The following is a 12402-nucleotide window of genomic DNA, read 5'->3' on the forward strand; positions in this document are numbered from 1 at the left end:
TGCAGGTCCACACTTGGACAGCCGTGAACGTGCTGCTCATGGCCGCAAATGCCACCAGCTGGCCATCCACCGCCTCACTCCGGCCCGAGTGCGCCCTTCTCTGGTCGCCAGCACGGCCCGCGTTGGCCATCTGTGTCAAGAATCACCGCTCCGGCTGTGGTTTGTCTTTTGTTCTGTTAATGGCACCGTGTTGGTATTTTAAGTAGTGCCTTTTACTGTGGTGAAAATATGCCCACAAAGCAAGCTCTTTCTCTCTCTTTTTAAAGCCATTTCTACACCTGACACCGATCTTCTTCAATTAGTGATTTAAAAAATGAAGTCCAGTTCATTCATGTGTTTCTACTGTAGTCGGTCCCTGAGGACGAAGGTGCACCAGACCCAAGCCATGGTTTTTTCAACCACCTGCTCTGCACAGGAAAGTTGGGTGCTGACTAAACACGACTGAAGAAGATCTATGCCTTCGCATGGCGGTGTCAGTTGGGTGCTGAGTAAACACGGCTGAAGAAGATCTATGCCTTCGCATGGCGGTGTCGGCCAAGGACATGGACAGCGCCATGAGCTGGCGGAGGACACACAGATCTGTCTCGGAGGAGTAACATCAGAGTCTCCAAGTGGTCAGACTTTGTCTCAGTCCCTGGGGAAGGACAGTGTGCAAAGTGGAGGGGCAGCGTGAGAGAGGCCGGCCCTCGAGGTGGACTGACGCCGTGGAGCTCACCTAACGAGGCTGTGAGGCGGCCCGGGATCCTCTCCAGAACGGGGGCTGCTTCCCCTTCCAGCTCCGCTGCGCATGACTCATCTCGGGCTAACTGGGTGTGAGTAAGAACCAGGCTCGCTCAGGTACACAAGTAGCCACTCCGGACGAAGAGCCCGCCCGCTGCCGAGGCTTGCTCCTCGCCCAGCACCTGCTCTGTTCGAGGACTGTTTGAGGTGCGTTTGGGGAGCCTGTGGGGCCTGCAGTTGCCAGGAGGTGTGCTCTGTTCTGAAAACGCTGGAACATGTTGTCATTTAGGTCAGGCCCATCGATGATATCATTCCCAGCTGCATCCTGATGGGTTCTCCTAGCTGCGTAGAAGGAGTTCTGAGAGCGCAGGACAAATGCCTGCTGGGTCGGAGGGACCCCGACAGCTCTCTTACAAGCGGAGGGCCTCCATAAGCTGGCTGCCTCCCCCGCTCAGAGGCTGCTCAGGTGGAAGGCCTCCCAGTCTGCCTCTGGAAGGTGTCAGCCTTGAAATCCCCACAGAGCAGCTCGACTCCCAGTGACCCAGAATGCAACAAGAAAAAACAGCCCGGCCCTGGCCACCTTCACGACTGTCCCGGTGTTGAGCCCCGCCAGCCAGCCACGGGGTCATCCATTCATTCAAGGTCTCCCTCTGCTCTGCCCAGCATGGTGCCCTCTGACGGGACTAGACTGTCCTACAGCATGTCCAAAGCTCGTGAGATAAAGTCTCTCCGTCCTCACGTCCAAAGAGCATATTCGCTGGACACCTTCCGAGGCAGATCTGTTTGTTCCCCGCTGCCCGTGGCACCGCCGATGTTCTTCCTGGCACTGCCCTTCAAATGCAGGACGCTTCTTCGGCCTGCGTTATTCTCGGCCCGACTTTCACAGGCATCGGAGGCGATGGGTAATGCATGGCTCGGGTCAGGCACTTCCCTACTGTTCAACACTGTAAAGAGGGCTCGTGTAGCCGATTGACCCGATGCAGCGCATCATTTGGATCTCTTGACTGCTGCCTCTATGAACACTGATTGTGGGTCTAAGCAAGACAGAGCCCTTAGCAACTTCAATCCTTTCTTTATTTTTCATGATGTTCCCTCTTGGTGAGAGGACTCTGGTCATATTCCATCGTACATGGAGTCATAATTGAGTCATAATCCATACTGAAGGCTCCAATCCTTGATCTTCATCCGCAAGTGCTTCAAATCTTCCTTCCTTTCAGCCAGCAAGGCTGTGTCCTCTGCGTTTGACAGGTTTGATAAGTTTTCTTCTAGTTCTGACCCTGAGATGGCCTTGGAGTCTCTCTTCCGACCGAGCACAGATTGAATCACCATGGCAACAGGGCACGACCCTGACGCACAGCTGTCCTGATGTGTCATCTATGTGCATCCCTTGTTCTGTTCACACAGCCGCCTCTTGGTCCAGGCACCGGTTCTGTGTGAGCACAATGCAGTGTTCTGGAACGCCCATTCTTCTCAAGGCAACCCGTAGCCTGTTCTGACTCACAGCGAGAGCCTTGGTGTAGTCAATAAAACACAAGGAAACATGGTTCTGGCCAGGATCCATCTGACATCAGCAATGTTGCTCCTCACTCCTCGTCCTCTGCTCAGTCAACCTGAGTTTCTGGTAGCTGTCTGGGACCAGGTGCCTGTCCACCACCGTCAAACCGCCGTGCCTGCTGATGTGCAGGGCTGTAGGAGAGTGGGGAATGCCCCAGGAAGGACCAGCTTGGATTCCCACCACCGTTACCCCACCTCAGTATTTGGTCATGGATGCCTGATTCTCAACTTGTCCTGTGCCTTCCGTTGATTTCAGAGCCTTGAAATGATGAATTTTAACAGGTTTGTCTAGTCTTATGGAAAGATGTAGCTATGGGGAGAGGGAGCCTTCCGGGAGTGGATTTCGGATTGGTCTGCCAAAGGAAAGGTGGGCAGTTTGAAGGCACTGACCACGCTGTGTGGGGATGGAGCTGTCTGCTCCCAGAAGGACTTACAGCCACAACACCCTATGAAGCAATTCTACTCTGTGCTAAGTTACGAGTTGACACCCACACAGAAAGGATCCCTCGGGGGCAGCTGTTAAGTGCTGGCTGCTAACAGAAAGGTCAGTGGCCCAAACTTCCTGGCTACTCCATGGCCGTGTGCTTCCGCAACGACTCACAGCCTTGGCGACGTTCGGGCGCGGCCTTAACAATCCCGTCGGCGTGGCTCAACGCTGACCTGCAGGGTTTGGGTTGGAATCCACTCGCTGGAGGTGGGTCTGGGGAAAATAGACTGAGCGGCACCCTCGACCCCGCCAGACAACTTGCCCCTCCTGTTTGTTGTGAGGTTCTGTTTGCTTGTGTGGGTCAGTCTGTTCCTCTTGAGTGCCGGCATGGACCAACAAGGGGCCCCCACGTCACAGGGCCCGTGAGGGTGACGCCGGCCGGGCAGTGCTTCCTTCTATTGCACACAGGGCCACTAGGAGTTGGAACCTCTGTCTCAGGAGAGAAAAGCCCTGGAGTCACCACAGGACCCGGATGCGGTTGCCATGGGGATGCGTGCATGGCTGCATGCTTGCCCACAGGGCTCAGGGCCCCACTGAACTCAGTCTTTCTCCCAGGGAGCCACTGGTGGTTTCAAACTGCAGGCTGAGTGGTTAGCAGCCAGTGGGTGACCAGGACACCACGACCTCTCCCTTGAACTCACCGAGATGGGGATGTGGAGCAAGGGGTAATGTTGCTGAAGTCAGATGCATTCTGGCTGGAAACTGAGAATAGCAAGGCATTCGACTGTTAGAATCTTAACAAACTATGGATAACCCTGAGAAGAATGGGAATTCCAGAACTCGTCACTGTGGTCCTGGGAAACGTGTACCTGGATGCAGAGGCTGCTGTGGCAACAGGACAAGGGAATTCTGAAAGGAAACGTGTGCCGCGGGTCGTACCCTCTCACCACACTTACTCATCGGAGAAGCGGGCTTCTGTGAAGAAGTGCGGCATCAGGAAGGAGGAAGGCTCACGCCTTAGGCTGGATTGTCCAGAGCAGGGTCCTCAAACTTTTTAAACAGGGGCCAGTTCACTGTCCCTCAGACCCATTGGAGGGCCGGATTATAGTTAAAAAAAAAACTATGAACAAATTCCTATACACACTGCAAATATCTTATTTTGAAGTGAAAAGACAATCGGGGCAAAAACACCCAGAGGACTGAATAAATGTCCTCGGTGGCCGCATGTGGCCCGCAGGCCCGCAGTTTGAGGACCCCTGGTTCAGAGAGACAACCCAGCGACCTCGTCTACGTCCAAGAAAGAACTTACTGCACCTCAGGAAGCCGTCCCCGCCCCAGTCCAACTCAAGCCCACGGGTCCAAGGCCAGCCAAGCCTCTTCAGATTCTCGGAGCTGCAGGACAATGCTGCCCAAGGGGACACAGGAGCCGCGGAGACCACAGGCTGATGAGTCCAGGGTCATGTGGACCCGAGGTCCCAGGAAGACCGAAGAAGAACCAATGTGTTTGAATGGTGGTGCTGGCAAAGAATATTGAAGGTACCATGGATGGCCAGAAGGACAGACAAAGCGGTCCTGGAAGCAGTGCGGCCAGGATGCTCCTTACAGGCAGGGATGGTCAGGTGTCATCTCACATCCTTTGGGTAGCCTTTGGACAGGTCCAGGAGAGACCAGCCCCTGGAGAAGGACATCGTACTTGGTAAAGTAGAAGGGCAGCCAAAAAGGAGGAGGGTGCTCACCACGATGGACAGACGGACGCACACCATGGCCTGGAGTGTAAGGACCATGGTGAGGACGCGGGACTGGTGGTACTTTGCTCTCTCGCACACCATGTTGCTGTGAATTGGAACCAACTCAACAACAAACTACAACCAGGGGAGCCGTTGCTTTGCGCTGAATCTCTCTCTGCAGATACACCTGTATGTGATGCATAGGCATGAGCTTCCTGGTGGTGCGTCTCTAGAACGCCCACTCTAGGACACTGTCAAGGAGCCCTGTGGTTGTGTTGGGCGCTTAGCGGTGCGTAATCCACACGGCCACCCACAGGGGCTGGGGTTCAAATGACAAGCAGACTCCAGGGCTGTCAGGCAGCTCCCCAGCCCCATGTTGTTGAAGGGCTAGACAAGAAACTCAATGGGCAGTGAGGACTTCCTCCAGGGAGACTGCGGGGATTCAGCTGTACTCCAGAGCTTTTCCTGGCCCCAGGCATCAAACTCCTCAGGCACAACTCAGAGCCACATATCCGCGCTCCAGGTACAACACCCGTTATTGCCATCAGTGCCTGAGAAGTAAGCTCAGGGCATGTGCCCAGGTGCCCCCAGGTTGGCGGGAGAAAGTTCCGGGCCTGCTGTTGCCCTCTTCTCACCGGGCCACCCCCCAGTGCATTGGTGGGTGCCAGGCCAGGGGGCTGCCCTCCCTCCTCACACCCGTCTCTGACTCTTGCCTTGTAGTGGCGACGCCTTCATCTCCAGTTCCCAGAACTACTTGTCCCAGTGCCAGAATCTCCTGAACAGGATCGCTTCCATCAACCCACAGATGGAGATCGACGGGATCCGGAACATCTGGATCATTAAGCCTGCTGCGAAGTCGCGGGGCCGCGGTGAGCCCTGTGCTGTGGCTTTGCCCTGGGCTCCGGGGGGCTGTCCTGGCAGGAAGGAACGTGATCATGCATCCCTTCACGTGCTCAGCGCACCCCCTGGGGTGCCTCTGTGGGCACAGACAGCTGGCTGGTTGCAGCAGACTGCTAGATGCCAAGCTCTAGGCTGGGTCGGGGTTCCAGGGGAGACGCCTGCACCCCTATGAGGAGTCATGGTTATACCCTGGAGGGGCAAGTGCCGGCATGGGGACGAGCCTTCACAGCCGACACTCCCCACACTGTGCGGGGTTCAACTTTCTAACATTCGACCGTGGTTGGTAGGTGGCACTGAGTCTGCCCATCTCACAGGGATCCTGTTGACAACAGAACAGACATGGCCTGGCCCCGCCCCGCCCTCACAATTGTTGTTTCCCCCATGGTGCAGCCATGGGGTTGATGCACCCCATTCGGGGCTTCCTTACCAAACACAGTGGGTCTGGTCCCTTCTGATAACATGTCCAAAGGACATGCGCTCAGGGCTTGCCCTGCTCCCTGCTGAAGAGTGTTCCAACTGCACTTCCTAGAAGACAGCTTCCCTTTCCTTCTCCTTGCTCCGTGGTATAGTTAATATTCGTTACCAACACCGTAACTTAGATGCAGGTGATAGATTTAATATTCTTTACCAACACCACACTTTAAATACATCGACCACTCGGGCTTCTCTCTGGCTTGTCCTCGTTGATGCGGCGACTGGAATACAAGATGGCTTAGGTCAGGTGCACCTTGGTCCTCAGCAACATCTTTGAACACTTTCAAGTGATCTTTGGCAGCATATCTGCCCAACGTCATACATGGTTTGATTTCTTGACTGCTGCTTCCATTGGTATCGATTGTGGATCCAAGTAAAACGAAATCCCTGGCAACCTCGATATTTTCTGCGTTTATCACCCGCCTGTCCGGTTGTGAGGATGTGCACGTTCTCGGTGTTGGGGTGAAGTCCATCCTAAGGACGACAGGGTGGATCTCCACGTAGGTTAAGTCCTCTTTGCTGTCGGCAAGCAAGGCTGGGTCACCTGCATGTCAGATTGCTGGTCTTCCTGCAACCCTGGTGCTTTGTTCTTCTCCACTGTAAGCCAGCTTCTCGGACGGTTTGTTTGTCCCACAGGTTGAACAGTGTGGTGAAAGGACACAACGCGAGGCACCTTTTTGGATTTCCAACCACGTTGCAGCCTCTTGTCTGTTCTCATGGCTGATTCCTGCTCCGTGTCCATGCCCCACAGGAGCACAATGACGTGTTCTGGAATCCCGCTCTTCGAAATGTTGTTTGTAATCTATCATGATCACACAGTCGAATGATTTTGCAGTCAATAAAACATGGGTAGCCATGCTCTGCTTTCACCTGAGAATATTTCACAAGGGTTTCCTTGTCTGTGGTGTTGTCGTTAGCTTGCACCAAGTTATCTCCCTACCCATGGCGACTCTGTGCTCTACAGAACGAAATGCTACCTGGCCTCATGTCAGCCCTGTGGTCGGTTGTAGACTGGGCCATTGAGATCGGTAGGGGGTTCTCATCGGCAGATTCTTGGAAGTATATCTCCAAGCCTTTCTCCCTAGTCTGCCTCAGTCTAAAAGCTCCACTGGAATCTCTTCAGCAGCATCACAACACACAAGGCCCTGCTGACAGACTGCTGGTGGCAGCACAGGAGGCCCGCTGGCCAAGAGTGGAACCCCTGCCTTCCTCGTGGGAGGTGGGAATTCGACCACTGACCACCATTTCCATGTTCCCATCTACGTCCAGAAGTCAAACTAGTCTGTAGATTAATCTCCCTAGTGCATTGCTCAATCTGGCGGTAGATTTTGATCTCTGAAGTGGGTGGAGGACTTCCAGCGTCACCTGCAGTGGCACCCGCCCTGGGCTCTGAAACGCTCATCCACCAGCAGCAGGCATGGAAGCGGAGTCTCAGCCCCCTCAGCTCCGTTTGCGATGGACGGAGTCTGCTGTTTGGCCTCGTCGTTTTGCATCTCATCTATTATTCTATTCTCTCTTATCATTCCCAATCTCTTTAATAGAAATGGAATTTCAAGGTGGTTTCCTGTCTGCTCTCATGAAGGTCCACAGCCTTGGAAACTCCATATAGGATTATGTGTTGGAATCAATTTGATGGCAGTGTGTCTTTCTCCCTTGAGTTAATTTGAAATCCTCTCTCTGTTTCTCTTTGTGTGTCTGTGAGTGTTTAATTCACAAGGTTTAGTGTTATGTGATTTTAGGGTTTTTAAAAAATTTGTAACTTATTACATTTTGTGCTACATGATCCTCTTCCATCTCAAACATTCTTGCCTCCCTCAGCCCATTAGCCTGGCCCCCTGTTAGTCCCCCTGGGGTCTGACTTGAGCTGCTTCCCACCCCCTGCAGGGCTCCCTTGCAGCCCCCCGGCCTCTGCCCTCAGCACCCCATCTGACCTTCAGGCTGCTCTTCCTTCCATAGCTTCGGGCAGCTCACAGATGCTCCACACCCAACTCTTCCTGCCCAAGCAGGTGGCACCCAGCCTGCCCCGTCCTGAGAGCTCACGGCGTGGAGCCACCCCGGAACGACTGTGGGCGCCAAACTCCACCACCCTTTGGGGTCCACTCATGCCTCTCCTTGCAGTGTCACCTCCAACCCGCCCGCTTCTGCCGCCACCTGTCCCGCTAGAGACCCGAGAATTCCTTAGCATTTGTTAAATAATGCTATCATTGTAATACTTTAAGATTCACCAGATATTGCTAAGAGAAGGGGAAAGTATTTACTCAGCTGAGCTGAAACTGTATATCTACATCAAAGACTGCACACAAGTATTTATAGCAGCACTTTTCGTAATTGCCTCAGGCTGGAAGAAATCAAGATGTTCTTCTGTGGGTAGAAAGATAAACTGCTGTGGTCTCCTTCAGCCATGAAAATAAAGGCCCTGTTAGGCCCCCGAAAGACCTGGAGGGGCCTGACTTGAGCGAACATGGGTGAAAGGATCCAGTCTGGAAAGGGTGCCCACTGTGTGATCCAACTCTCAGGCAAAAAGCCAAAACTATAGACTCAGGGACCCGGGCAGCGCTGCCAGGGGCTCAGTGGGAGGGGAGCGGTGGAGCCCTGGGCGTTTTAAAGCAGTGGCATGTTTCTGCAGGGTGGTGCCCTGCTGGACACATGTCCTGAGGTGTGATAGTTAGGCTCTGTGTCTGCTTGACTGGGCCAGGGTTCTCAGTGGTTGGGCAGTTAACACCTGGTAGTCTCCGTGGCCTATCCTAACACGTCGAAATCACAGTCACTCAGTCAAAAGAAGGCTGTGCCTGGATGCAGCTCCCTGATTCAGGTCACATTCCTGCTGCAGCCAATGGAAAGACAGTCTCCCCAGGGTGTGACCTGCTCCCAGCAGAAGCAGATGCTGTGGGACTCTTGCTTCTCTCTGCTGCCTCTGGGACCTGCACCGGGCTCGTCGGCTCCCAGTTCTTTGAACTTGAACACATTGCCTGCCGATCCTGGGCGTCGTCTGTGGCTGCCCTCCGACCTGCCAACCTCAGAGGCACTTGCCTCAGCGGCCGTAAGCCGGCCCATTCCATCCAAGCTTGTGTCACCGGCCGTCGTCTTCCTGCTGAGTGTTCTGGCATCCCCATTCTTCCACCTATATAGTTAGGGGCCACACATCAAGTGCTTTTGCATAAAACACAAAACAGACTCACTGCCAGCGAGTCCGTTCTGACTCATAGCTTGCCCTGCAGGAGAGGGTGAGCCTGCCCCTGCCCCTGTGGGTGTCTGAGACTGGACCTGCTTATGGGAGGAGAAAGCCTTGTCTTGCTCCTCAGAGCCGCTGGTGGTTTTGAATTGCTAACCTTGCAGTTCGCAGCTCAATACATTACCTGCAGACTCCATAATAATGAGTAGACATCTTTCTAGTCTCTCTTCTTTTCAGCCGAGGTCCGCACTCCGTGTACTCCTCTTGAATGTCTGGCAGCTCCCTGTCCATGTACTTCTGTGACCGGGTTTTAATGATCTTCATCAAAATTTTACTTGCATGTGGCATTAATGGCATTGTTAGGAGTTTCCCTGAATTCTGTGGCATGGTTTTATTTGGAATGAGTTCAGATAGGGGTTTCTTTCCATTGGATGGCCAGATATCTGTCTTCCAAATTTCTTGGCATAGTTGAGTGAGTGCTTCTGGCCCTGCATCAGCTTGTTGAAACATTCTGATTGGGAGTCCATCAGTCCCTGAAGCCTTGTGTTGGGCTAATGGCTTCAGTGCAGCTTGGACTTCTGCAGAACCACTGTTTGGTGACCATATGCGATCTTGAGAGAGTGGCACTTGTACTAGTTCTTTTTGTAACAGTGACTCTGTGCTCCTAACATCTCCCTTGGGATTTCCTGCATAATTCAGTGTGTTTGCCACCACTGCCATGGAGCTGATATAGCCTCGTCGCGGCCCTACAGGACAGGGTAGAACAGCACCCGGGGGTCCAAGACTGTCCTGGCTTTCGATCGTTTGCCCCGTAGAATCCATCAGCATTTCAACTTGAGGCTTGAGCTTTTCCTTCTGCCACTTCATCTAGAGACGTGCTGAGAGTCTTCCTTTGGGTTCCCTAGACCCAGTCTGCATTCTCATGCTTTACTTTGTCGTTGCAAGCTGCCCTTGGAACGTGTCTCTTCGACTCCTTCCCTTCCTCACGATTTCCGTTCGCCTTAACAACTCTACGATTAAGAGCAAGTTCCAGAGACTCTTCTGACATCCACTTTGGTCTTTGTTTTCATTCCTGTGTCTTGAATGTCCTTTTGCTTTTGGTTGTCCGTGTGCAATCTTCCTGGTACGCCGCCGCGGCTCATCAGGCCTTCTGTCATTAGCGTTCAGTGTGCCAAGGTCCTCAAATTCAGGTGCGATACAGCCTGGGGGCTTGTTTTAATTTTCTTCTGCTTCAACCTGAACTTGCACATGAGCAATCGATGTTTACTCCACGATTGGCCCCGGTCTTCTTTTGACTGATGGTATTGATTTTCTTCATTCTCTCTCTCTCTCGAAGAATATCACTTTGAGTCCTGTGTATTCCATCTGGCCGGATTCATGTTACCTTTTATGATGTTGGTGGGAAAAAAGATTTCTGCAATGAAATCTTTTTTAAAAACTCAAATATATTTATATATGAGGTTGTGGAAATAGATCTATGTGCATATATGTATAGATTTAGTACTAAGGTAGCAGATGGACATTGGGCCTCCACTCAAGAACTCCCTCAATGCAAGAATGCTTTTCTCTATAAAACTGGCATTCCACGATGCTCACCCTCCCGACACAACCGCTGAAGACAAAGCAGGTGCATAAGCAAATGTAGTGAAGAAAGCTGATGGTGCCCACCTATCAAAAGATATAGCATCTGGGGTCTTAAAGGCTTAAAGCGGTCATCTAGCTGAGAAGCAACAAAGCCCACATGGAAGAAGCACACCAGACTGTGTGATCACGAGGTGTCGAAGGGATCAAGTATCAAGCATCAAAGAACAAAAAATCATATCATTGTGAATGAGGGGGAGTGCAGGGTGAAGACCCAAAGCCCATCTGTAGGCAACTGTACATCACCTTAAGGAACAGTACCGGGGAGGAGATGAGCCAGTCAGGGTGCAGTGTAGCAAATATGAAACATCCAACTTTCCTCTAGTTCCTAAATGCTTCCTGCCCCCACCTCCCCCTCTCATGATCCCAATTCTACCTTACAAATCTGGCTAGACCAGAGGATACACACTGGTACAGAGGATATACGCAGATAGGAACTGGAAACACAGGGAATCCAGGGCGGATGATCCCTTCAGGACCAGTGGTGAGAGTAGCGATACTGGGAGGGCGGGGTGGAGAGGGGGGACTGATTGCAAGGATCTACATATAACCTCCTCCCTGGGGGATGGACAGTAGAGGAGAGGGTGAGGGGAGACATCGGATGGTTCAAGATGTGACAAAATAATGATTTATAAATTATCAAGGGCTCATGAGGGAGGGGGAAGCGGGGAGGGAGGGGGAAAATGATGAACTGATGCCAGGGGCTTAAGCGGAGAGCAGATGTTTTGAGAATGATGAGGGCAATGAATGTACAAGTGTGCTTTACACAATTCATGAATGTATGGATTGTGATAATAGTTGTATAAGCCCCTAATAAAATGATTTAAAAAACACACCTCAAAAAGCAAAACAAAACAAGAATCCACAGCTGTGGAGCCCATTCTGATATTCAGCGACCCTATAGGATAGAATTTAACTGACCCTGTTGGTTTCTGTGTGAGTCTGGGTGGAATAGAGAAACAAATCACAGACACTCATGTGTATAAGAAAGAGTTTTATATCAAAAAGTAATTGTACATGAAGAAAACATCCCCAAGTCCTGAGGATGATATTCCTGCCCAGAGCAGTCAAAGCACCGAGAGGACCATAGGGTTGGCCCCACTATGAGACACGACATCCCTCGCTGACCCATAAGGACAACACTGGAGACACGGTGTGGGAATTGTGCCTGATTGATCTGACCCCACCACAGCAAGGTGAAACGTTAAGGCGTGCAACAGAGCAGCAAGGGGAGCAAAGCAATGAAGTCCCCGGGGAATGCCAAAAACAGACTTTGGGGCCAGGGCGTGGCACCCCATCAGACTTGACCGGAAAACACTCTTAAAGGTCAGCAAATAGACTTGAACTATTTATAGGCTTTCCTTTTTTTGTCATTGCCTTTTCTTTTTTGTTATTGTTGTTTTCTTTTGCTCTGTCTTGTGTTTGTGCTTATTGTCTCTGCATGTCTGCAAGATAGGTGGGATCAACAATTCAGAGGAGAAAACAATGGGACCAACAGGTCTAGGGGAACATGGGAGAGGGGGAGGCAGGGGAAAGAAGTGGGTGTTAACAAACTCAGGTACAAGGGAACAACAGGTGATCTAAAATCAATGGCAAGGAGGGCATAGGATGCCTGGTAGGGCTTGATCAAGGGCAATGTAATTGAGAGCAATTACTGAAACCCAAATGAAGGACAAACATGGTAGCGGGATGAGAGGAAAGAACTAGAAGGCAAAGGGCATTTATAGAGGTCTAAATACAGGCATGTACATATGTAACTATGTTTACATATAAAGACAGGAAAATAG

General features: G+C 51.9%; 1 protein-coding gene across 1 annotated transcript in view; it reads left to right on the top strand.

Annotated features, from left to right (window-relative positions):
• Nucleotides 1–12402, top strand: part of TTLL8 (tubulin tyrosine ligase like 8) — an 89696-nt gene that overhangs the window by 46636 nt on the left and 30658 nt on the right. The window contains exon 9 of the mRNA XM_045290671.1: nucleotides 5149–5297. Within this exon, the coding sequence (XP_045146606.1) occupies nucleotides 5149–5297 (149 nt within the window). The remainder of the gene's footprint in view (nucleotides 1–5148; nucleotides 5298–12402) is intronic.

The sequence above is a fragment of the Echinops telfairi genome, unplaced genomic scaffold (assembly GCF_000313985.2).
Source record: "Echinops telfairi isolate 266 unplaced genomic scaffold, ASM31398v2 ScPeMD7_2;HRSCAF=8, whole genome shotgun sequence".
In the NCBI taxonomy this organism is placed as follows: Eukaryota; Metazoa; Chordata; class Mammalia; order Afrosoricida; family Tenrecidae; genus Echinops; species Echinops telfairi.